The following is a 27553-nucleotide window of genomic DNA, read 5'->3' as shown; positions in this document are numbered from 1 at the left end:
AGATTGAATTTTTAAGAAAGAAACCACAGAACCCCACAGTCTGTCTATACTTGGTATGAGATTAAATTCTCCTTGCCCCTTAGCTGGATGATGTAGAAGCTACCCAAGAAAGAGCCAGTCCCTCTTCTCTCTTTGTAAAAGCCTGTACCCAGCATTCTATTTCTTTATCATGTTTCGAAGCTGTTTCACTTGAAGTGTGCCAGAAAACAAAGGAAAACATTTTATGGGTGTGCAGAAGGGCAATATACATTCCAAGTTATTTCATAGGATGGGCAGCCCTTGGAGTCAGTGGTAGCTCCAGTGTTTATCTAAGCCATTCCTTGAACCTTCTGACTACCGCTCCCTTATATTGGTGGCTTGAATTTTATTCTTGTGTTCACCCCAACTCCCTAGAATCCAGGTGCAAGTCCCAGCCCAAGGTTCTTTTGAGTATAGGTTAGAACACTGGGCCAACTTCTATGTTGTGGGTGTAGTGTGTTTTGAGGGTTTTTGGGGGGGTTGGTGGGTGGGGTTTTTTGGTGTAAAAACAGCCAAATATTATATTGAACAATCTCCACCTTGCCAGGCTAGCATTTCAGGTGGATGGCTCTCAAGTCTCCAGGGGCAGTGGGGGTGGGGAGATGCTTCCAGGAGCCTAAAGTCTCTCTATCCCTGTTGTATTCCACTCTGTTCCATTTAATAGAAATAGATTTTGCAATCAGGCATGAGCTTTCAAAATGGTGATGGTAGTCTACAGGAGCCTGTTTTAATCCTTCTTCAGTTCTACTGTGCTCTTGAGAAATCAAAGGAGATGCTTCAGCATAGCCTTGAAGGTCCTGAAGCCTGGCAGCAGAACTCAAGGATGACAGATTGTTATATGCAGGGGGCAAGTAATAGAATGGGAGCTGAAACAAGTGAGAAAGGGCTTTTGGCAACAGGGAAATGAGGGGGCTGCTGATTATATGCAGGAAATTATAGCTTCCTTCATTAGTGTAGGAATGATGTGGCTCATGTTAAATATAATTGCTAATGATGAAAAATGTAAAACTGTTTACGTGTGTTTTATTTTGTGTGTATGTGAGAAGAGAGCAAGTAGATATAAAGAATGTTTTGTCTATTTTGTTCAATAAAAGATTGCCCCAGGAAAAATATAAATTTGATATGACATACTAGCTTCTCTCTTAAGACCATATTTTCATATTGTCGACTACTGAATATACAGCTTATTATGTGCAAATCATTTTTGCCATGTAAACCTCTTCATATTTGTCTTGCAGATGTATTAGCAAACTTAGCTGTTCAATATGTTCTGATCACACAACTGTGTTCTCCCCCCACACTTTTTAGGGATATCAGTATGAACAATATAACAAGGTTACCTGAGGATGCATTCAGGAACTTCCCTTACCTTGAAGAACTGTAAGTATTAAATCTAAGCTACCATTGTTGCATGGAGAATGAATGGAAATGGCCTGCAGAATGCATGTAGACAAAAATACTAGTGATGTGAGAATCAACTGTGAACAAAGAAAGCATTGTACTTATATGCTACAAAAAATCCTATATGTGCTGCAAAGCCAAGATGCCATTTACATGGGACTTTTTAATAGTAATTATTTTAATTGTGATTGCAGTGACGACATTGTATAATTACAGTGTTATGCAAACCAAAGGTAACAAAAGGACTGTGCAATTAACACTGTTTTGAATAGAGCTTTCGTAGACTGATTTTATAGAAGCTACGCAATGTGTTACAATTGCTGCTCTTCCCTTTAACCCCAATTGGGGTGGGTACATCAAGTCAGGGTGCATTTAGAGAAAAAGCAAAACTTTGTGAGAAAGTTTTTGGATTATTGTATCATATGGCATTTTAAGGGTTAATCAGCCACTTTGGAGGCATGATTTTTAGTTGGAAAAGGTGTGGTTGAAGTAGATGGTTAAATACCCTCTCCCTCCACATTGCAGCTCCTGTTCAAGCCATGGCAGCTACGTGCTAGTACTGTAGTAAGAACACCCAAACTATACTGTCATATGACAATCTTTAAAACAATCAGATCTTATTCAAAGTATAAGGTGAGGCTGGTGGAATGAGGCTAAAGAAGGTCAGAAGAGTTCATGTATTGCTTGCATTTTTCTTGAATTATTTAAGACTGATGATTGTTACTGTTTAGAAAACAACAATGATCTGAACTTGTCCAACAGTAACAAGTTTCTGCAAAACGATGTATCTATCAACATTTGTATTGTCCCACTCAAAAAGCTGTTGGGGGAGGCAGAGATAGTAAAACCTTTCCTCTACCAAACAAATCCAAAAATTTTCCAGTTTGTACACCTAATTTCTTCCTAGTATGCAGTGTTTTTCCAGCGTGGGAATTGGGAGGGAACAATATGAAATCCCCAGAAGCACAGAAACTAAAAACTCACCAACCTACTCCTTTCAAACGGTGTCTAATACCAGAAGGCTCCACCCAAGCACAAGAGCCTCCAGGAAAGCAACACAAAATAGCAGGCATATTTCTTTTTCATATTTTGCTGTCCTTTCAGTTTACAGAACTGGATGAGCTGACAAACCTGAGCCATCCTCTGCTATATATAATGAAAATAGGCTCCATTTGCCTGTGTAAGAATTGTGCTATGTAAACTGCAACATTTGCATCTAGCCTTCACATCTAAGATACCTTAGGTTGAAGTACCATAGAGATACCATACATCACTCTCTATGCTTCTCATTTTTGTTTAGGAAACTCAGACTTTGTAAAATAGTTCGATCTGGGTACCTGAATTGATAACTATGAACCCAAGTTCCTGTTCCTGAAGCTGAAAGTGAAAGACAAAATTTGGATTCTCTTAGCATACCAACCAAGTTTGGGGGGGGGGGCTGGAAAGAAAATGGATTGTGGGCTGTTATTGTTCTGGGTGTCGGCTGGCATGGTAGTTCTTAGATAGAGGCTGGAATGGGGTGACACAATATCAGCAGGCTAAAGATTAAAAAAAAGCAATCAAGACGGCAGATAAGGAGACAGCCAATGGAAAAATACCCCAGTGGTATGAACAATAAGAGACTCTTAAACCAAGAGTTTCTGTATACTTTTGCCCATAGAACTCTCATTTTTCCTACTCAGTTATGTGTGTAGTAGGTAGTTTGAACGGTTCCTGGATTGCACCAAGCTTAAACATGAAATTGGTGAGGACCAATGGAGATGTAAAACTTTTCCTTTGTTTTACAAAAATTGCTTTTCCCAAACTCAGGAGTCTAGGGCCATGGCTCTGACCACATGACATCAAATGTGCTGTTAACAACTGGATTTGGTGTTGGATGGCTTTGTAATATTTTGGAGGAGTAAAAAATCCATTTACATTTAAGGAGTAATTATAATGTTCATAAGAATTGGTCAACCAAGAATTTGATTTTTTTAAGTATGCAGCATGTGGTATACAGAAGTTCTTCCTTTAAAAATGGGTGCTGCTCAGTATGTGGTCAGTGCAATTAAATTTGAATCTCAAGAGTCTGAAGGAAGTAAAATCAAAGGAAAAGATAGTGCAGGAGTGTCAGGTGAGAAGTTGTTAAATGGATGAGTTCTTAACCAGTTAGTTAAAAAGTGCAGGCTCTGCTCAAGTAGTACTGTTAAATGTAAAAACATTGTATTGAAATATTCTGCCTTAACAAAACAAGGGTGACTTTGGACCCTTAAACTAGAGCCTTTTCTAAACATTCAAATGAATTTAATAAGACTCAGCAATCAAAAATAAAGCTGGATATTCCAATGTGGATTAAAAGGTGGAAATGGAGGGTGTCCTGCACTATTCTGATTTTTTTTCTTCTGTGGGCACAGAGATCTGATGAATCCCACATAAGATGAGCATAGTTCATTTTCTGCTTTTCAAGCATGTGTAGATATTTCTGTTATTCAGAACCCAAATATGTCAATAACTTTGCCTGATGATTTAATCTAGAACTTCTCATGCTGTATTTGTTATAACCAAGTTTCCCTCTCCCTTCATGACCTTTAGGAAAGGTGAACTGTTTACTTGGTGATAACACTGGAAAACCAAAGTTATAAACCAGAACTCTATTTAAGCCCAAATGAAATTTGGGGTGGGTGGGTATCTGTGTGTCTATATCTGTCTGAATCTAAATCAAATCATTTATGCCTCTCCTTTTTGGTTAGGAAACTCAGACTTTCTAAATCGTGTCCTGAAGAGTCTTGCACTGTTTAGTGGAAGTTCCCAACTTTTCTCTTCCTCTGTAACAGATCCTCATCTGGAAGTAATTCACAAATGACTGAAATGGCATTGGTCAATGTCTATAAGGAATGGCAGACCACCAAGGGCTTTGCCATACCATTTAATGAGGTGTGTTCGCTACAGAATGCTAACATGAATACACTGCAGCCTTGAATGTTATATGGAAACTAGAAATTCTGGGAGTGTTTGGTTGCAATTTCCTAACCTCCCTAACTATGTATTTATAGTTCAGTACAGACAGTGGTTGCTATGTAAGTTCCAAAGAGCGAAGTAATGCAAAATAGGTATAGTTATACTGGTATTGGACAAAGTTTATTGTTACAGAAGTGTGCAAGCTGTCAAGATTAAGAGTTTTATGCAGCTTGAAAGCTTATGAACTGCTATGCTAACAGAGATTGGTCCAATAAAAGATAATACTGCAAAAAATAGCCCTTATAAAACAAAGGAATTATAGTTCCAAAGCACTGTGTTCTGCTAACAATGCTGAAATATTGGCTACATCCTATCCTGCTGCATTCAGGTCCTGAGGGGACACGTCAGCCCTAGGTTCATTTAGTTGGGTCAGTTCACACAATTGGCTCTTTGTGAGTCTCTGTATGTGTATTTGCCTTGTGATTATATACTGAAGTTAATGACAGCATGGAAAAACCTGAGTGTGAACTGGTTCCTTATGTAGGGCAAACATTGGCTTTTGGTAGTGGTTATGATCATGGAAAGGGCTGCAACTGATTTGCACTAAGTTGGTTTGTGTACCTGAGCATATGTAGTCATACAGGGAAAATAAGCTGCTCTGTTTGATGCATAAAGCTCCAGTTCAACCAAAATTCTAATTCTGGGCCCCAGTGCCAGATCAAGCTGTTGGCTCTAGTTCCAGCAACTAATTGTGGAGATTCAGAGTTGGAGAACACATACTCAGTCACGTCACTAGGATTCGCATCACCCAGTCTTGCCTTGGCCTGTGCTTCACCCCATGTGGTGGGTGGGGCAACACCCCATGTGGGCATGGTGATGTACCATCGCCCCGCACCCACTGGTTTTTTGGCTGTACCTTTTGTTATAACACAGATATTTCAATGTGGTTTGTTTCATTACATTCTGCATGAAAGTACGCATTGATTGATATATAACATGATGGTCTTATTCCTCCAAATTCTGATTTTAGTGATTTTGAAAACTTGTACACGCACACGCGCACACCCCCGTGTCAACTTGCTAACACCTTATTGCAGCATTTCTCAGACTTTTAGCACTGGGACCCACTTTTTAGAATGACAATCTGTTCAGAACCCATTGGAAGTGATGTCATGTCCAGAAGTGACATCATCGAGCAATTAAAATAAATAATTATAAATAATTAAATTAAAATAAAGTAATTAAATAAGGGGGAACCGGTCCTGTTCCACCAAGTGAATCTACTCTGAAGTAGGTCCTATTGTGGTCAATGGGGCTTAGGAAAGTGTGGGTATGATTGCAGCCTGTGAGCCCAAGCCTATGCATGTCTACTCTGAAGTAAGTCCCATAGTGGTCAATGGAGCTTACTCTCAGGAAAGTGTGGGTAGGATTGCAGCCTGTGAGCCCAATCCTATGCATGTCTACTCTGAAGTAAGTCCCATAGTGGTCAATGGAGCTTACTCTGTAGTCTGCATGCAATAACAGCCCCCCCCCCAAAAAAAAAAAAAAGAATCACTGAACTCTTCAGCCCTCCCAGTGCCCAGTTTAAAGTTCTTCTACTTCAGGCACATCAAGATAATGACCCTCCTGGTCTCACAAGTGCAAAATAGAAAACTTTTCCCTTACCATTCAAGCCTCTTTTTTGTGCAGCTGGGAGGGGGGGAGCTTCTTGGGTGTTTTTTGGGGGCTGCATTCACTCATTGGATCGGGATCATTCTGGTGTCTTTGGATTCCTCTCAGCCTGCCCTTTCCAACTGACTATGGCAAGTATGCCTATTCGCGACTAAACGCACGATACGGCTCACTTTCACTTTCCATAGGGCTCCATGCATTTTTTCTTTCCGGTTTTTTGGCCCTAACTTTTGAATGAAAGGAGCTATTTCTATTCTGTTTTTTGCACTGCACCCATTCTGTTGTAGCTTGCACTGGCCATTCCGCATCCAACGGTGTATGGCATGATGCAGTAGCTCCTAACCCTGCGATGTTAGTACGACCTCCCCCTGGGCGTGTCACCCCCCCAGCGCGTCACCTGGTGTGGCCTGCACCCCCCTCGTGACGCCAGTGCACATACTTCAGGTCTGGTGGCTGGTATGTCTGCCCATGATCCTGTTCCAGCATCAACAGAATCTGCACTACTGAAAGCTGTGAATTTTTACCCCAAGTGCATTTATTTGCAGTTGCAACCTAAAACACTGAATCAGTTGGCATTATGCAGAATTTAGTCATAGGTCAACTCTCCAGCTTGTATCATAATGTATGCCAAACGAATAGAGCACAAGAGTTGAAAATTTTTTTTAAAATTGCTTTTTTGAAATGAATACAAGTACAGTTAGACTGTTTCTAGGGACATGACAAATGTTTGGTCGTTTCAGTTAAAGAAAATACTTTCTCATAATTGTGGCCTTTACCCACCTTCTCAGTTTCACTGTTGGCATTACTTCAGCATTACAGTCATTAACTTATCTAAGACGCAGTATTCATAATCACTTTTACATTTTGCAGTCAATAGAAATTATTTTTTAATGAATTTGCATGGGTCAAATTGGGTTTTTGAATGGTTCCGCACATGTGTAGATTGTATCTCAACATGTCCTGGTTTGGCTGGCCTTTAAAATATTTTTCAGAATATGTTACTGCAATCTTGGATGTGTGTTAAGCCTTTCATGAAGATGCGTGTCCACTGGAAAGTGCATTCTGTGTTTGTGTGAAATAGTTGTGCAAATTCTCCCTTATAATATTAACTGACTGACAACTGCTGTAGGAAGTACGTTTCTAAACTTCCTTTGAACCTACAGGTAAAATATTTGTACAGCTGTGGAACTCATGAACGCTTATAATAGCTATGGAGAGGGCCATTTTTGTCCATATGTTGAAGTAAACAGTCGCCATCTAATCCAGAACAGAAAGGGGGATTCTTGGGCTTTTGGTATTATGTCAAAAGAGAAGGAGTAAAGCAGAGAGCCCTTTGTGTGAGCTACAGATGTTTCACCAGTGTTTGTATAGTACTTCATTCATTGAGAGGTTTGTGGAAAATTGAGCTTGTATCACATGTTTAACACTGCAAAACATTAAAGTTGAAGATAAACTGTTGAAGATAAACTGAACACTTTCAGTAGTAAGTGGGCTCTCAGGTATGTTTATGACAATATTTTTTCAAATTGTGGGTCAGGACCCACTAGTGGGGTCGCGATCCAGTTTCAGGTGGGTCCCCATTCATTTCAATAATTTATCTGTAATATATTAGACGATGCTACTATGGTATGTGACACATCTATACTTTTAACTGGCTATTACGTATATGGTTTTAACAATGATAGTCAATAGGACTTACTCCTGGGTAAGGATGGGTAGGATTGCAGCCTAGGATTGGTAAAAATTTCCTGCTTGATGATATCATTTCTGGTCATGACATCACTTCTGGTGGGTTCTGACAGATTCTCCTTCTAAAAAGTGGGTCCTGGTGCTAAAAGTTTGAGAACCACTGGTTTGTGATATTCATTAATTAATTATTCATTCATCAATCATTCATTAATAAGTGATTAATTACACTGGCATAAATTAAAGCAAAACTATATATAACTAGGTAACTGGTTATGACATAGTAGTTTCTTAGTTGGATGTAGTTTAGTTTGTTCTGAGAGATGACTGAAATGCTTTGACAGCTTGCCCTGGTGGTTGTGTAATCCTTCTTCAGAATTCAATGACTGGCTTTAGATGTACCCAAGGTTTGGACATGCCCAATAGAATTTTTTATTTTTCTTTGAAGGAGCAGGCACTTTTTTTGCCATATCTCAAACTGCTTTGGAACTCCAGTTTCAAAATTGGTTTATCATGTGGAATGTAGGGCTAATATCCAAGAAACATGAGATTTTCACTCTCCCATTGATTCATACGCAGTCTCCAATAAGAGTGGCCCATAGTATGACTGAGTAGATTCACAGCTATGTGAGCTGCTGGCATTGTGGTACAGCAGTGCAAAAATGTCTGCCGCTGTATCCCACAGGGCCATGGTGGCAGCGGAAAGTGTCGGAACCAGGCAACTACTGTGGGGCAGCTTGGATCTGCACCAGCTCCATAGCTGGCACAGATTCAAATAGCTCGTGTAGGGCTTTCAAGCTCAGGAGAGGGGATAGGATTAGGTTGCAGCCTCTACTGCCATCCCTGCCCCCTCCCCACCCCATTCTGCCCTTTCCTCGCCTCCCTACCGCCCGGCAGTGCACTTACCCTTGGACAATGGGCGACTCCAGTGCCAGTGGAAGCCTGCCGGCACAGCTCTCGCTACCTGTAGCACTGGCCTCTGCACGGATGCAATGTGTTTGACGACACTTTTGTGACCACACACATGAATGTTCCACCAGTGATAGCAGGCATAGGATCAGATCCTCAGTGGATTGTAAAATGCAGTGCCATCTCTTCCATGACTGCAGAGGGGGGGGGGGGAGAGAGCAACATTCTGTCAACCCCATCCCACAGCTGATGAGCGTGTAAGGCTGAAGAATGCTTAACACACATTTGTTTATGTAGATGAGAACATACAAAAACAATAAATGTTAAGCATTTCCCCAGTGAGCTGTAAATATTCAAGAAGAAGGCCACAGTTGGTTTAGGTTAGGCAGGCTGTTCCACCTTACATTCCGTATTGTCTGTGCCATCTGTGTTTCCATGTTTATCTATCTTCCATGAGGAATTGCAGATCTTTCCTAAAAGAGTATATTCTAAGGATAAATGGGAAAGATCACGACTTTGTACTCTAGCCTGTTTAACAGAATAACAAAGAATGAAAAATGCACACTTCAGATTCCTTAGGCTCCAGCAACATCATCCCATTCAGTTGCCTGGGATTGGTATCCAGGCAATTAGAGGCTCAGAGCATCAACTCAAACAACCACAATCACATACTCTGCCCATTTACTGAAAGAATAGAGGAAATCTTATTTTGCTAGTCTTTAACCAAATTAAATGACTTTGAGTATGCACCCAAATAGGAAAGAAAAACAATATGATAGAAGGAAAGGGAGGAGATGGCAGAAAAACAAAACATGAAAACATAACCTTAAAATCTTTCTGGAAGACCTTGTCCTGTGAGCGGCTTTGAACTTAACCTTGTGAAAATATCCTGAAATTGAGAGCACCAGCATAACAGCTGAGACAGTTTTAAGAATATTGTTAATGTGTTGGTTTTATTCTACTAGAAACCCTTCTTTGTAGCTTCCTAGTGAAGAGGCCTCCTCCCAGAAGCAACTGTATGAATGATGATTGTATGTTTGGCACACTGATTAGAAAAGCCTTTGCGCATTTGGCCAGTTGTATCCTGTTTCCTGGAAGGCTGCCAGACTAAGGAGAAACGGAAATGTATGGATTGCAGGGTTTTTTTTCTTGTTGGTTGGTTGCAACAGGCTGAATAAACAGGAGTTGCCTTGAGGTAGGTGCTGTGTTCTCCAACTGAAGTCACGCAAACCTTTCTTTAAGAGAGTAGGTTCTTGTTTTCAGTATGCATGAAAGTGTGCTTTATGATGATGCCTGGGACTATTCTGTTCAACTTCTTTTGAAAGCAGATCTGTCTCCAAGTCTACAGAAAATTTATTGAAAGTAGAGCACACCTTTTGATCAGCCCACATTTAAAAGTGTTCTTTATAGCTGAAAAGCATAACAAGGAGCAAGGTTTACTTTTATAATTGTGGAGAAGATAGGTTAATACTCAAAACTAGTAGTTGCTAATACATTTGGACCCATAGTTTGGGAGCCACTGGGCTAAGGCATGCATTTTAAAAATTAGACCAGCCCACCAAATTTTTAAAATGCATGCCTTAGCCCAGCAGCTCCCAAACTGTGGGTCTGTGGCCCACCAGTGGGCCTTGACCCAATTTTTGGTCGTTCACAAAGCTAATAGAGTGGATTAGGCTATATGCATCAAATCAAATCAAATCTTTATTGGCATAGTAACAAACTACTCCCTCTAGGGAGGCATTAATCATACAGATAGTTTACTGAAGTCTGTCCTGGAACTTCTGGTCCACTAGCAAAATAAATGTTGACATTCGTTCAATGACTTCTGGGGGGCTCATTGGTGAGGAGAAAAAGCTGTGTCTGAGAGCCCTAGTTTGTTCTCTAGGGCTGAATCCAAATAGGTGACCCAAGAGTCCACACGGATTACACAGTAAAAGTAGATATGGACTAAGGTCTCCATAGTGCCCAAGTTACAAGGGCACTGCCGGTCGGAGAATGGGATATTGCGATATCTTCCCAAAGAGACTTAGGAGCGAGTGACATTAAATCTGATGCAGGAAACTGTTTGATACTCCCTTGGGTCCATTAAGAAGGACAGATAGGGAAATAGCTGACCAAAGGACAATGGGATATGGAAATATAAAGGGGAGCAGATCTTGGAAGCAGTAGAGCGAAGGGTTTGGAACTGAGTATCAAGAAGACTTTGGTTCAGCCATCTGAACACTTCCAGCTCCAGGAGCATAATTAAGGCATCTGGGGAGAAACCCAGTAGTCTCATCATCTCCCACACTAAACTTAGCTGCTTGGGAGTCATGGTATCTGATATCATTTGAAAAATAAAACTGTGCAAGCATGAAAGCAAATATGCAACCAGTAATTGAATCTTGCTCGCCTTATTCTGGTTACCACTAGTAACTAGCCTAATTTCAGTTGGATCACAGCATTAGAGGTGCATCTAGGGTGACCCATCAGCCTACTAAAGAACCCAACTTGTAGTGACTCAAAGGCGTGGTCAATTGGATCCATCCAAACTGGGGAGCCATGAAGGAGTTGCAGGAGCACCTTCACCTTAAAAACCTGTAGCAGGACCAGGATAAAGCTGTAACCCTTCTTGAAAAAGAAACAAAGGATAGACTGGGTATGTGGCAAGATTGAGTGTTGCTCTCTGATGGGAATCCTACAGGAAATTGTAGTGGAGGATGACCCTGAGATACTTAAAGGACTTCACTTGTTCAGTGTACTCTCCTTTTATCCTCCAGACCTTCAAACTCCAAGACTTAGAGAAGATCATGATCTTAAATTTCTGGAAATTCAGAGTCAAGTTGTTCATGGCTAGTTAATCTAGGCATCTATTTAAGAGCCATCTCAGACCTTCTCAGAGAGCGGGAAATCAACACTGCATCATCCTCATAGAGCAAAAGTAGGGATATGTCTGGAGCCTAGCTTTGAAGGATGACCATCAATCTGGGACAAAAAGTGGGCCAAATAGTTTAGGAAGTAGGGAAGGGTAGGGGCCAGAAGGCAGTCCTGTTTCATCCCCTTTTCAGCAGGTATTTGGGGGGTCATTTTGCCTGGAGGAGAGCAGTGGACTTGAGTAAAAACTTTTAATTAGAAAAAGGAACCTTGGGTCTATGGCAAGCTTACTTAATTTTTCCCCACAGTAACTCCCCAACCACTGAGTCAAATGCCACTTTCAGGTTGAGGAAAGGCCACATATAGTTTGGTATTGGAGTTCCTTGAGTATTTCTCGGCTAGGTGTGTTAAGGCCATGGAATGATCAATGGGAGAGATCCTTTGCGAAAGCCAATTTGTTCTAGGTCTTGAAGGTTCTGAGAAGAGATTCAAGTCGAGAGCTTACTGAGGAGGTACTTCGCATAAAGCCTTGCCTAAGGTGGATAAGAGGCTGATTGGTCTGTAGTTTGCCAGGTCAAGTTGGAAGCCTTTCTATATAGATAGGTACCAGGATGGCATTCTTCTATGCCTTGGGTATTAACCCAGTCTGGTCAGTGGTTGTAAAGAGAGAGGCCAAGACTGGGGACCACCAGGCAGGGGCAGTTTTTAATATTTCATATGGGATGAGATTTGGACCTGGGGCTTTCCCAGGTCTGGGATATCAAAATCTCTAATTCTTCTGGCAAAATGGGGTGCCTGGGCAGAGGATCGGACCCAGAGAGCACTAGAGGGGGAGGAGGCACCACTCTGTCAGTGTGGAAGAGGAATGAGAAGTGTTGCCACCATTCATGAGGCAAACTTGGGCTAATGAACTTGGGCTAGCAGCACGAGAGGCATCCCTCACCACTGCCCAGAACTGTTTAGAGCTGTTAGTATATAGGCAACAAGAGACCGCTCACAAACAGTGGGACAAATTGATTTGGGCTACTAATTCTAAGAGATCTTGGAGTTGCTTTTTTAAATTGGGAAAAAAGGGAAGGGATCCAGACCCCCTCTGGACTTATAGTGGGCATAGGTTTGATGGATTTTACGTTTGAGTTCTCTACAGTCCCTGTCGAGCCCAGGGGCACCCCTTTGGGTCTCTTGGATGGAGGGGACGGCGTAGACTAAGAGCTAGGGGGACTTGGGAGATGAAGGCATTAAAGGTCTTGATAAGTTCCTGGGAGGCCTTCTCTTGTAATATGGTTGCTCTATATGTCAACATTGCATCTGATTCTATGATCTTCAGCCTCCGACTGGACTCGTAGCACAAGGGCAATTTTACCCAGCACTCTTCTGACTCATCCTCCTTATTGGGCAGATGCAAGATACCAGGCTTGCAGTCACTTTCCATCATTAAAGGAAAGTGATCACTCTGGAAAGATATACCTACTGAGAAGTCTGAAATCAGAGTTTTAAAGGAAGGGGGGGGGGGACCATTACATAATCTATCACACTAGCACCCCTAGAGGAAACATAAACTGTATTCTCCAGAGCCAGGGAATTCCGAAAGGCCATTTAGCCAGAGCCTATTAAATTGCATACAAAACCTGGCCAAGTGGAACCCCGCAGCATTGTGGTGGGGGTCTCTGAAGTTCCTTTCATCTCCCAAAAAATGGTATCGAAGTCGATGGCAAGAAAAGAGGGTCCCCCCCCCCGATCCTTCCTGAAGTTGAAGTCTCCAGCAATAATGAAGATGGCGGACTGAAACTTCTTTTCCAGTTCCTCCAAGTGAGGACAGTAAGTTCCAATAGTGTACTAGATTTGACTCAGTCAATCCCGGGGACTGTAAATATTGGAGACGACCAAGACAGAGCTGCCATGGGACAGCTTAATTGGCAGGCAGATTAAATTGGGATTTGCTGAGGGAACTAATTCTGTCTGAAGGTAAGATTTAATGAAAGTTATAAGACCCCCTTGCGGGCAGCCTCTAGAGTTTACTTTCTGGGCAGGCAAGAAGGGTTTAAACCCTACTGGAGAAAGAGGATGACACCCAAGTTTCCTGAAGCAGGATTATCTCAAATCTCTTGAGGAAACTCACTAGGTCCCTATCACCAGCATTCTGCCCCCAGCTTGCTGTGTTCCAAGAGAGGAACTTTAAAGAGGTTACTGGGCTTCGATTTGGATGGCCAGTAATGAGTCAATCTTGGCTAGTACCATTAGTGTTGGACTCATTAGGAAGGAGCACCAAAAGTTTATGGGGTAATTCCTTTGTTTTGGGAGCCTGAACTGAGTTGGCAAGGGACAGCTAGGGGAGGGAGTGGGGAGCCCCTCCTGACTAAAGGGTCCTGGTGAATATCAACATCCTCCGGGGGAGGTCTTGCTCAGAGTGGAGACTAGAGTACCTTGTGAAGGAGGGAAGCCCTTATGTAATCCAGGGATACAGAGGGCCTCTAGAGTTTCTGATAACTCCTGCTTGACATCTCCACTTTCCTCAGTGTCGATTGTTGCTCCGCCTGGGGGAGGGCTCTTGGGTCTCCTTAGCCAGTTCATTCTCGGCGATGTCAAGCTGCAGCAACAAGTCCAGTGATGGGGGGTGGTTGGGGAAGGTAGTTTTTGAAGGTGGCGGCACGGTCTGTGGTCGTCATTGGGCAAGCATTGAGTAGGATTGTCGGACCTTCTCAAAGTTGAGCAGAGGGAGGTACCACTTCAGGAGGTACCAACCCTTTGGCCTTTTGTTCACCTCCAGAAACTGGGGGGCTTCAGAGGGGGACCTCACTTGAGGTAGTCGGGGCACCAGATCCATGGCCTCTGCTTTGTTCATTAATGAGCAGGTGCCCAAGGAGGAAAGCTGTTTTTCTGAGGATTCGGACCAGAAGCAGTTGTGGACAATCCTGTGCATCAAAGTTAAACTTTGTGCCGGAAATATAGGCATGGCCTTCACTGATAGAAGCTTTGTCTGTGGAATTGGCATTGGTTGAATTTGTGGGCTGGCGGGAAGGAAGGGGCTGGGGAATTAGCAGTGAGGATTTTAGCTTTGTCAGTAGGTTCCCCAAGGAGTCGGTAGCAGCTTTTAATTCACTGATGTTTGGCAGAGCCTTCAAGTTTAGCACAGGTGGAGAACCAGCAGCACCTCCCACACTCGATGGCCATTATCTCCCGGCAAGAAGCTGGGCAAAGGGCCAGACTGAGCAGGCTTTGAAGTTGTTGAGAGAAGATGGAGGAGGCTGCATTCTGTTCCTCGGAAATAGTAGCAATAACCATATCGCAGAAAACTCTCCTAATTGAAGTATTAAAGAACTGAAAAAGAGGTTTCCTCAAATTTATTAATTTGGGGATCCTGGAGCTGTTGAACTTTAGGAGCACCAGAGTTCCATATGGAGATCATGGTAGTCTAATGACCTCTAGCAAATCAATGGAAGGCAAAACAAGAGACCGTAATCTGGTAAGGGAGTCTGATACTCTCAATTCATTGACCCTGCAGCCTTTGTTGATATAAGAGCCCCAGATTTCCAGCACTAATTGATACCTTAACAGATGGGCAAGTTACTCTTACATGGTCCATGGGTGGTTGTTTCTCTGGCCTGAGTTTCATCTTGGGGATGAGGAACTGTAAATCTATCAGGGGCAGAGGTGTCACTAGGGGGGTGTGGGCGGTGCGGGCCGCAACGGATGACATGCAAGGGGGGATGACAAGCACTGAGGGTGTGACGTGCTAAAGTTGCAGTGGTTAGGAATAACCCCATCATGTTATATACCATTGGATGCTGAATTATGATGGGTCCTGGACAGATTGTCATTCTAAAAAGTGGGTCCCAGTGCTAAAAGTTTGAGAACTGCTGCAATAAGATGTTAGTAACTTACACTCTGGGGGGAGGTGACACCATTAGTGACCAAAATCACTAAAATCACAATTTATAAAAATACCATCATGTTATATATCAATCAATGTGTAATTTCATGCAGAATGTAGTGAAACAAACTGCGCTGAAATATCTTTATTCTATCCAAAGGTACAACTGAAAAACCAGTAGGGACGGGGCGATGGTAGATCACCATGCCCACCACCTGGATTGTTGCCCTACCAACTGCATGGGGGTGACGCGTGGCCTCCCGCACTGGGTAACACGAACCCTAGTGACACCACTGATCAGGGGAAATAAGGTTTATAAGCTCACCCACAGAGTCTGACTATGCTGGAAGGTCATCAGGGCACAGTTACTTAGCAGGTTTGCTAGGGGAATTGCCTTGTCCAGAGGAGTGTTTCTGTCTTCTCCTTTTTCCCATAACGACGTTTCAGAACCTGTTGTAATCCACAAGCAGAAGTTCAAAGACAGAAAAAACCTATAAGACGTTCTTTTCCAGCAAGTCTCAGAGATTGCCCAGAGAGGAAAAAGTAGTCCTAGTAAACTTAATTAGGGGAGAATAGGAGAAACCTCAGAGGGAGCACTGTAGCAGAGATCTGACCCAGCAGCAAATCTAAACCGGCAGAGATTGGAAGTCCCCCGCTGTAGTCTGGGGTGATCTACTGATCGAACAGGTGGTTTCCTGGGTTATTATCCACAGGCTAAGAGCCATGGGCGAAGAGCACTTTGGCTCTTGCCCTTAGGCTCGTGTCTCTGGGCAGGCCCAGTACTATAAGATACCTGCAAGACAAGCAGGTAGGCAGAAACAACAGTGAGTCCTTCCTCCAACTAGCCGGTTGAGTCCACTCAGTTCCCAAGCAGCTCTGGGTTAAACAAGCTGCTATTTGGGGGGAGCACTGCTGCCCAATTTTCATTATAACCACAGAGGCTTGAGAGGCTGATAAAGTGAAACTTTTTTTAGGTGGATCCCAGTGCTCAAAAGTTTGGAAACCACTGCCTTGCCCTATCCCATAAATTCAAAATTACTTGCATTTAAAACAACCATTGCAACTGTGTGAATATGTACACTCTCCCATCCCTGCATTAGCTCGTAGCAGTGAATAATTTTGAAAGTCATTCATACAGAAGTCTGAACTCAACCCTCTTTTTGCAGTGTCTTTTAGAAGCTCCTTCTCCAGAATACAAAAACTTTCACCTGGCTTAAACTCCCACATCATCATGGCTCTGACTCCCAGTTTCTTACCTGTGGTTTTTGTCCAGTTTTGTGCCACTGAGGTAACCACCTCATCTCTTTGATACCACTGACCCTAAACCAACAGTTTTCAACCAGTGTGCCACAGCACATGGTACAGTCTGTATGTATGCTGTGGAAGTTTGGAGGAGAGTCATTGGGAGATATGAGTCCCCCTCCACTCACATGGTATGCCTTGTCAATTGTCAAAAAAATGATGTTCCTTGACAATTTTAGTGCCTTGTCAGTGGGCCATGAAATGAAAATCACTGCCTTAAACAGTTGGCAACAGTTAGGTGGTACCCTTAAGCTGCCAACTGATACTGATAAACTTTGGTGGAAAGAGATGGGGCACAGAGCCAGTCCAAGGTGAAAACAGTAGGATTGAAGCTCTTGCATGTATGTTGTATGGACATGCACATGTATGTCTCTTGTATGTGGGGTCTGGCTGTCTTTTTAAAACATTTCAGAGATGGGGTCTGTGTAGATGGGTGGCTGGAGTCAGTCCCAAGTGAACACAGGCCACTTCTTGTGAGAGCTTGCAAACTTTTCCTTTCTGGGTTCAACTGGTTTGAGTTAATGAGCCAAAAATAATGAAACTACTCAGACTTTGAAATGAATTATCAGAAATTTCCAATCCTTGCCTATAAGGGGAGGGGGAGGGGAAAGGACGGAATCCTTGAAACTGAAGATCATGCCTGCTCATGTTTATAATGTCACAGCATAGTTAGAGACACTGTCTGAATAGGTTCTATGCTTTTGAATATGCATGTGAGGCCTACCGAACCCCAGCCTGAATGGATACAGTGTTGATTTTTAAAATGTTTAAAGTGCTAACACTTGGCTCTTGAAATGATGACTACGAAATAATGTAGATAACAAGAAATAAGAACTTTCTTCTGAGTGCATTGCAATGCAAAGTGATAGAAGGTTCTTGAGTCAAACTGCCAAGAATTCATTTGAAAACTAAATGGTTTGTTACCATTCTCCTTATATAGAAATCATTTTCTGTCTGGCCTTAAAATGAGCTCTCCCCCCCCCCCCCACACACACACAGAAAACCTCTGTCTGGTTGTCTGCAACAAGCTGTATTTTTATGTATTCAGTATGCTATCACTTAAATGTTGGAAAACATAAACAGGTGACAAATTATTATCTAGGAAATGTTAACATCAGGTACTCTACTCAGATGAGCACAGCAGTCATTTTGCGGACATTTCAAGGACTCACAATTTTTTTTTCCTGTTCCATCTGGGAACCAAATGTTTACTTTGCTGACATGTTCCTTCAGATGTTACTGAAGCTAAAGTATAATTTCAATTTTTTTATTTGCAGTTTTTAAGTACAATATTTTGTCCAAACGGTCCCATTGTATTTTTTTTTCCCTGTTGCCTTTTCTAATCCATACTGGCATCGTTAGATCTTAGCCGAAGTATTAGAACAAACAAGGAAGCAACTAATTCGGCTGAAAACAAGTTCTTATTGATGTTGGCAACCAGGGATTACCAGGTGTTCAGTATTGTCTTATCTCTTGCCTAGACAAAACATCTAGTGTCATAAGTATTAGCAGTTGACAGGAATGGGACCATATAACAACAATGACTTACTGCTAAATAAATGTTTGAAGAAAGCATGCAGAAAAGATAAATGACATAACTCCATTTCAAAGCTGTTTCTTTCCTGGTGCTTTGGGATGTCAAGGGGAGTACTTGGTGCAGGAATACATGAGACACATGTGTTATTGACGCAAGTGGCTGTTGTGCACATGTAGCTTTGAGCGTGACAAGAATCCAGGTCACCAGGGAGCAAGAGTGCCACTTGTATGGAGAGCAGTTTTCAAGTACAGTGTACAGAAATCAAGTGGGTTTGAACGCAAGAAGAAATGAGAAATTTCTTAGTATCTGGAGTAGAACGAAACATCTTAAGTGGATCTTGCAGAGGAATCTTCATGGAGTTTTTTTAATGAAATGGCACCTTCTGATCATAAGATGCGTGCAATCATGAAAGTGCAGATGTGGAAAATCACCTTCATCAGTAGAATAAAGTTTTCTGGCCACTACCTTCTCAAGATGTTCTTGTGAGCCCCATGAGTTGCAGATTACCATACTTAGCATGGCAGTAAGATACAGCCCAATGTGTGTTTTAATGCTTGAAGTGTAGGTTTCTCTTGCAAATATATACTGTGAGCCAGGATGGTAAAGTGATTCAGGTGTTAGACCTAGAAGATCCAGGTTCAAATCCAGGATTACCTTGGGCCAGTCACTATCTTTCAGTCTCACAGCACAGGATTGTTCTGAGGACAAAAAGGATGGGATGTGAAAAGAAAAAAAAACTTCCACTTATTATGCCTTTGTTAAAAAGGATCAAGTTGAGTGAGGGCGAGTGCATTCTGTACAGTATAATTGGAGCATGTCAGGTACTTGAACATTTTAATGCACTGATGATTTAATTGTTGACAATTGAAAATATGCTGTATTTTTGTTTATTGTTGTTATTATTATTATTGCTACAATCTTTTCCAGACGACTGGCTGGCAATGACCTTGCTTTTATCCACCCAAAGGCCTTGTCTGGGTTGAAGGAACTCAAACTTCTGTAAGTAATTAAGTTTTAGAGCTTCATGGGGTAGCTCTCTGTCTTTTTGCCCAGTCAGTGTATTCACTGACAAACTGAGCATTAGCACATATATTTTTTCTGTTTTTTTCTTTGGGCTGCACATCACCATTAATATGGAAAGTTGTGAAATTACCAAAATATGAAATTACGATGTCGTTTTTTTCTTGTGATGGAAGCTTAATCGTTTAGGTGCTGAGGAAAGGGGGAAAGTGATTGTAATTTTTTTTGTTTTTTTTCTGTTTAATTGGACCTGAAATATTTGATTCCTGATGTACAGAGGATCGTGGTGTGAACCTGAATTCAACCTGAATTGGAATTTCACAGAAGTTGCTTACTGTAGCAAGCAGTTTGTATGTAGTGGCTTGCTTTATGGCTCTGTTTTTCCAGCATAACATCCCGAGAACCACCCTTCCCCAGAGTTGTGATACCAAGCTGATATAATTGCCAGGATCATACAGCAGCTTCCAAATTACTTCTGTGTAGAGCATCCTATCCATATGGCTCTATCTCAGTTGGTCACCACAAGGGAAGCTGCAGAGTTCTGTGCCTGCAAGAGAATGCTCCATGCGTGTCTCAGAGCTTCTGGTTGTACAGCATTCCAGATTAAAATGAAAATATTTTGAGCTGAAGAAATGCCGATCACTAGGCAACAGAATACTAGGCTACATCATTTTTGGGTTGGGGGCTTACTGCCATGGTAAAATGAGATATAGAAGGATCTCATATCACTCAAGGAAAGTATGAAAACTTTTTCTAACTAGAGATGGGGATAAGGTATATTGCAATGAATGGTTTCATGCTGAATTCTAGAACACAGGAGGAAAGATGCATGAGGAGATGTAGCAGGAACAAACCATAATTCATTGGTGGTCCCAATCCATTTTACACCTTTCATGTTCTCTTGCAGCACTCTGCAGAATAACCAGTTGAAAACCGTTCCTAATGAGGCCATCAGGGGACTCAGTGGACTACAGTCTTTGTAAGTTTTGTTATGAATTGTTTGCCTCTCATTTCTCTGCTTTCCTTTTTTAAGATCTTTGCAACCTTGTTCTACATTCTGGAAACTGCTGTTGTCACAATTTGAGCAACATGATATTTGTGATTCTAAAATATTTTACTCCAATTGCACCTGGAAGGGTATTGTCTGCACTGATTGCAAATACATAATTTTCTTAAATGGAACTACAACAGGAGCATTTCACATTAGATTTGTTAGTCTCAATCTTGTAATTTATATATAAAGTGGACAGAAATGTCTGAAAGGATCCATAGACCGCAGCTTGGATCTGTAGGTGTCTTCCACTCACAGAAGGGTTGCGAGTGTTACTCAAGAAAAGTGAAACTAAATTCAAAGATTGCCTTCTGCTTGTGCAACGTTTTGCAGAAATAGAATAATGGAAACTGCTACAGAGCTCAGCGCTGAATGAACTATTGTGCAACCTGTTGCACAGACATTTGCATAACAACGCTGTATGATGTTTTCCAGCCACTTGTTGATCTTTGGGTTCAACCCTGTGTTTATTATTATTATTATTATTATTATTATTACAGTTGTCCCTCAGCATCCTAAAATCTGGTGGATACCCAAATCCACAGATCTGGGCACTTGCCTTACCCCTATATGCACCGCCATAAGCACCTTCCAGTCATGTCCAGAGGTGTTCTGAGGCCCGGAGAGGTCAGCCTTATAGGGCTTAAGCATCAATACCAGCACCTGGAATTGTGCCCCAAACCAGCAGCCGATCGAATTGGAGGAGTAGCAGTCAGACTGAATCAAACCACTGAATCAAACCACTGAGCATTCACGATCACATGGGCTAACTGCAGATTCTGGACAATTTTCAGGGCAGCCTCACATAGAGACCGTTGTGGTAGTAAAGTCTTGATGTTACAAAGACGTGAGCCACTGTGGTTGCATCTGATTGACTCAAGTACAGTTGCAACTGTTACACCAGCCAAAGCTGGTTGAAAACGCTCTGGCCACCACTACTACCCGGTGATCTAGAAACTGTAATGAATCCAGGAGGGTTCCCAGGCTGCAAACCTGCATTGCAGAGGGGAGTGTGACCTCAGAATAAGTTGACTATGCAGCACCCGATTCATGGGTTCCCAAATCAAGACAACCTCTGTTCTTGTCCAGATTTTATTTCAGCTTGTTAACACATGTCTGGAACCTTCCCACCTCTAGACTATGATCAGAATTTCAACACCTTCACTGATATTAGATAGTAAAGAGAGGTAGAGCTGGGTGTCATCCACATATTAATGATACTTAACTCTAAAACATCAAATGATTTATCCCATTGGTTTCATATAGATGTTAAACAGTATGGGGTTCAGGATGGCATCCCTTATGCCAGAGAGGCAAACAGGTGCCCCCCAATAACACCTTCTGAGATTGATCAGACCAGAACCACCAGAATGAATGACCAGAACTACTCCGAATCATGCTCCTGATACCCACCCTGACCAAATGGTTCAGAAGGATTTCAAAAGTTGCTGGGAGTTTCAGCAGGACTAACAAGGATGCACTCCCTGTCCATTCCCTAGGTAGCCAAAGCTATCCCTGTTCCAAAGCCAAACCTGAAATTGAATTGAAAGGGATCTAGATACAGGTCCAGCCTACTTATACATGGATTTTTTATACGCAGATTTGACTCAACATGAATGGCCACTGCAAATGAGAAGGAATGTGCTGATCTCTGGAGAAGGGAAAAAATGCATCCCTTTACAATCAGTTTAAAAAACTGAACAGTCCTTTAACAATAGCTTCCTTAATGAAAGGGGGGGGCAGCTGGCTAACAATCCATCAATCCTTCTCTCTTCAGCGGACCCCTCCCTTCCCCCTGAGCATGTGAAAGAAAGGTTTGCATTGGTGAAGGGAGGGGCTGTGTGAAGCTTTCTAAGTGCTTGGAGGATGGCTGATTGATGGATTGTCTTCTTAATGACTGTTATCACAAAGGTCAGCAAGGCTGTTTTTAAATCACCAGTGCAAAGAAACTTTGTTTTTTAAATTGATTTGCTATAGTGCGTTTTTTGCCATCCACGTGAGTGCTTGGAAGGGAACCCACCAGAATAATGAGGCTCAACCTGTAATCTGTTTCATCCTAGACCCCCTGAAACTGAGATGCCTCTATCTGCTCCATCATCTTGCCCAGAAATGGAAATTTTGAATCTGGCTGATAGTTCTCCAATACAGTGGAACCCAGGAAGGATTTTCTTTCCTTTTTTTTTTTGAGGGGTGGGAGAGAATTGCACCCTATTTTAAAGCAAGGAGCAACACCCTTACCTCATCTAAGATGAATCCTCCCTTATCTACTCAGCCAGTCCCCCCAGGACAGGTCTTAACAAACCAAGCAAGGATCACGCATGTGGTCTAATTTTGCGGAGGATCTTGTCTGCATCCTTGTTTCATACAAGCTGAAATTATTCCCAGACAACTGAACCAACATGAGTCAAGGAAAGATCGACCAGCATTGTCTGTGGAAAGTCCAAAAGTATCTTGTAAGTTGGTGATAAAGGTGTCTGAAATGGTGTTATTTTACCCAGAAGTAAGCCCATTGTGTTATTTAAGAACAGTTGTAAACCTATCTTACTCATCAGAAACAAACGCAACTAGATAGTGAATAGTTGAGTTATCCTTGCCCATGTTCTCTCATGCTCATTGCAAGTTTTCTGCCAAACTACTTTCTTGCCCACAGCTCCTAGGTAAACCAAGGAGTTATGTGATTAGGAGTGGCTTAATAATTGTTGAGTTTTGCATGAACTTTGAGTTCTGTGCTGAGCATTTTCTTGTAGCCCTTTGGATTAGAACTCCTGAACTTGGTATTACTTATATACAAAGTGCAAAAATTTGTTTTCCAGAATCTCTCCATGCTAAATTCCTTAATAATATGCGATGTATGGTTTATATATGTGTTGTGTAAACTACTGCTGTGTTCAACGCGTTGTGTTATGTACTTTGAGTTCTTTCTTTATGCTTGTGACTTGTGCAAGGATGATCTGACTGGTATTATAGGTGTATAACTTTGTGGCAGGGGACTTGAGTGCATGTAGAATAACTGTACATCTTAAACTCTCCTTTGAGCTTTGCCCGTCACTGATTGGTCCACCCCTTTTGCTGCTAAGTTCCAGTCCAGGGTCCCATGTTGCAGCTTGGCATGCAAGGGTGGGTCCCAGGCCCTGACTGTTTAAAGATCATGGTGCAGACAATGGATCAGTGTGTTCTGACTCAGGATAAGGCAACTTCCTATATTAAAAGCTATGTTCTGTTTCAGGTTGCAAAGCCAGTGCAGATGGTGATGTTAATATACTTTTGGTGGAGAAACTCTATCCACTTTTAGACTGGTTTGCTCTGCTTTAGTTTTGGAACATCCATTAAGAGAAGTCTCTTACCAAATGTATTGCCACAGTCTTGCTGAGTTTGCAAAGGCATGAATGATGGTCATCTGCCAACAAGTGTCTCAGCAACCTGATTTTATTTTTATGCTTGCAGTTTCCTGAGGCCATCAGATGCAGAGCTTTTGGGATTAGCCCCCCCCCCCCAAAGCATAAAACAGCTTGATGACTGTACTTATAGTATTAATAGAAATGGACTCTTAGGAGTAAGATTCAAGAGAAAAAGCCTTTGAAGGTCTTGAGGTCTGTGATCTTTAAAGCAGATAACTCTTAATGTGTAAAATATTAGAAATTTGCTGCTTGTGTTCTCTCTGTCTCTCCCTCGCCTTAAAAAGAAAAAAAGATTTATATAGCTGTCATCTCAGTCCAAAATCCTCATGTGTAAACACTGCTTAGCTGATTGTTTGGCAGTATTCCTAACTTAACGTAAAGAGGGCTTCAGGGGGATTTTTTCTTGGTGACAAATTACATTTTCTCCTCTTTGGAACCTCTTGACTCCTTGATAATAGTTTGATTTGCTGCCCCTGTGTATGTATATCTTGGTAGCTTTAATTTACTGAGAGGTAGATCCCTGAAAAGCCATTACTGTTACTCTTGAGCTTTTATTAAAGTAGTTCATAAAAGCTTTACAACTGCTGTTGTTCACACAAATTGCTGTGCAATAGGAAATGGAAAGCACAACAGTTGCATTTGGTTTTATGTTTACATTGGCTTTTTTCCCTAAAGAGGCTGGAGCAGTGTTTCTCAAACTATGGGTCACGACCCACTAGGTGGGTCACGAGCCAATTTCAGGTGGGTCCCCATTCATTTCAATATTTTATTTTTAATATATTAGACTTCATGCTCCCATGGTATGTGACTGCATTTGGGAAAATGTTACAGATCTGTACTTTTATCAGACTTTTAACAATGATAGTCAGTGGAACTTACTCCTGGGTAAGTGTGGGAAGGACTGCAGCCTAGGATTGTTAAAAATTTTCCTGCTTGATGACATCGCTTCCAGTGGGTCCTGACAGATTCTCCTTCTAAAAAGTGGGTCCCTGTGCTAAACATTTGAGAACCACTGGGCTAGAGTATAGCCATGGTTTGTGGGACAGGATGATTTACTAAAATCAGAGACTTCAGGGATTCAAAAACCTGTTTTTAAGTGACTCAGATTACTATCTGAAAAGATGGGTATTATCATGATCAGATCAAATACAACTTTAAGGGTAAGGGAAGTGATCCAGGTCCAGGACATACCTTGTACTAATTTTCTTATACTGTGGCTTTAGAGCAGTCTCCTCACAAGTTGGTTAGTCTAATGAAATATGTGTGTTCAAGTTCTGGGTTGCAAAAGGGATTTTTTTCTCAGCTTTTTATCTTGTCTGACAAACCTGTCAGCAGGCAAACTTTTCCAAACTTAAATGTTCTTAAATGTATTTTTTCTCTCACAAAATACTAAAAATAAAAAAATCCTTCACGCTTATTTTCAAAAGCAAATGAAATGTGCCCAGTTTGACATGAAGTATGTGGAACTAAGCTCTCAGTGAAAGAACTGACAAGTGTTCCATTTGTGCCCAAAGCAAGTGGCCTATCCCATAATTACAGTCACTGTCATGACTTGCTGAAAGTAGATAGGTCCATTTAACCCTTCCACACCATATGAAGATTTTTTAAATGGGAGTGATGTACATTAGGAGAGATGCTCTGAGGCATATTTTCAAATAGTTTTCAATTTCAAGGACAAATGAATGAAAGATTTAGCCATTAAGGATGGATGTTAAAGTTAGCACCATTTGAAATGATTGAAATTCATCATTACGCAAACATTTTAGTGGGGGGGGGCTGAGTTGGAGCTGTTTACAGTATTTATTGCGCACTAGATTTTGTGGCATAACACATTTTCGAACTTAAAGTAGATCACAGATCCTGATGTTTTTGCATCATGAAGCAGTAGCAATAAAGTACCAGATGTAGTAGCTCTTACATTTATGAAGTAAGGTACATTTTAATATGGTAAGCTGTGCTACACTAGAAGCAGTACATTTGGTAAGTGTGGTATCTCAGAGTGGATTTGTCATAATGCAATTTCTGTTGTATTCACCCTTATCAGTGCTTCCCTCTTAAATCTAACAACCACTCTGCAGTCGTTGAAGTGATTTCCTTGTGGTTTTTGAAGTAGCACTTAAAAAGAACAAAGTTCACTCCAGTCCTTCGTTGTCCTAAAGCAGTTTATCTCAAATGTACACTCTGATATGACTTCTTGTGTCAATATCAAGCGTCTCGCTGCTAGAGTAATGCTGTTAGATTTCCTAAGTCATGTAAATGCAGTTGTGGTAAAGCAAATGTAGCAAGAGAGGAAGTCACAGTCCAAGGCAATGATCAGAATAGCCTTTTAAAAAGATGCTCCTATGTTGGTTTGTGCCATATGCTGTCTAAATTCACACACCAGTTTTCCCCCATTTTATATTCTGTACTGTAACTTAGTTTAAAATATTTCCAGGCCACCTTTCCAAAATCAAGGTCATTTACAAAACCATGAAAAGTTAAATGAAGTGAACATACAGTATAAAAACAAGCACAAAAGTTGAGCATCAAAGGCTGAATCAGAAAGCCAGCAGAATTGGGAATATCGTTCCACAGTCTTGGAGCAGTTAGTATAAGAGCCTTGACTCTAGCTGCAATATTATTATTAATTATAATTAACAATATTTATATATGGCTTTTCAACAATAAGTTCACAAAGCAATTTACAAAAAAAATCAAATAACTAAAATCAATAACTCATGTGGACTTGCAAAAGCAAGGCCTACTTAGATGACTGGAACAGGCAAGAAAGATAAGACAGAGGCAGTGCCCCCCCATGTCTTTGAAGTTGTTTCCTTTACTGCAAGAACATCTTGCCAGTGTGGCCTTCGATGTTCTATCTGTTTGCGTTCCTGCTGCTTCATTCCTTGTTTGGTCCTTGCCAGTGTCTGCTTGCGGAATTAACTGACCAATTTCGCAAGCTCATAGCTAAAATGAGCTTTAGACTAATTTTAATCTTACATTTTTCATAAGCAAAACATGTTTGATTTGTTCTTGCCTCTTTATATGTATTTGACCTGAGGTGTGAATGAGACCTGACAAAGTGAAAACAAAACTCAAGATTTTTCCAACTGAACATAAATTTTCAGGTTGTAATTTTAAATAAGCCTTACTAGCTAATGCTCAGAGAGAAAATTAGAACCCTGAGTCCCTTGTGAAAGGAAAAAGAATCTGCTTCATTAACTGTAATCTGAGGAACAAATCTTATTTTCATTGTGTAACGAAAGCCAATGCTTGTAAACTGCCATTGCAACTATGAGGAAATATTATTAGTGGAGTAATCTGTTAAGTAAGGGCAATCTTTATCCCCATTCTTGTGCATGTAACAATAGTATTGGTTCTTGTCACTTCTAAACAGTGTTTTTGTATCTTTTACAAATAATGTAATGTACTTTCAACACAGTCAGTTCCTCAAGTTTGCACTGGGTCCTGTTGCTTTAAACTTATTTTAAAACTCTGAAAACTTTGTACTAGTTCTTGAAAGGGCACTTATTTGGGAAGTTCTAACTCGTTTGAAGAATAGTTGTTTTCTTCACTGTGGTGTGTGAACTTGGAATTGTGGGAAGAGACAGGTGATACTTTTAAAGATACTGTTCTTAAGGCTGTTCTTATCGCTAAGCATTTAATTTACCTGACTGTTCCACTGTCAACATATTTGTTAATACCATTTAGCATAAGAGCATGCACATTTCTGACCACAGGGCAAACGATATGCAGATGCATTACTTTTTAGCTGGCAGTGCTTAGATAGTAATTCTTCTCCATGGTGAAAAATCACACAGGAAAATCAGCTTTGGATAAGCTCAGCATAGGAATAGCTCCTATATAATTATAATGTTGTGTGGGAGATTAAGTGGCTAGTATAGTTTGCTCAAGGTTTG

The 27553-nt window shown here is 41.4% G+C and overlaps 1 protein-coding gene across 2 annotated transcripts in view; it reads left to right on the top strand.

Annotated features, from left to right (window-relative positions):
• The window catches only part of LGR4 (leucine rich repeat containing G protein-coupled receptor 4), a 106349-nt gene that overhangs the window by 54964 nt on the left and 23832 nt on the right, over positions 1 to 27553 (top strand). For both annotated transcript variants that reach the window (XM_066637539.1, XM_066637530.1), the window contains exons 2-4: positions 1327 to 1398; positions 19113 to 19184; positions 20113 to 20184. In XM_066637539.1, coding sequence (XP_066493636.1) covers positions 1327 to 1398; positions 19113 to 19184; positions 20113 to 20184 — 216 coding nt within the window. The remainder of the gene's footprint in view (positions 1 to 1326; positions 1399 to 19112; positions 19185 to 20112; positions 20185 to 27553) is intronic.

This window comes from Tiliqua scincoides, chromosome 1 (assembly GCF_035046505.1).
Source record: "Tiliqua scincoides isolate rTilSci1 chromosome 1, rTilSci1.hap2, whole genome shotgun sequence".
Lineage (NCBI taxonomy): Eukaryota > Metazoa > Chordata > Lepidosauria > Squamata > Scincidae > Tiliqua > Tiliqua scincoides.
This window is presented reverse-complemented; position numbering and strand designations above follow the sequence as displayed.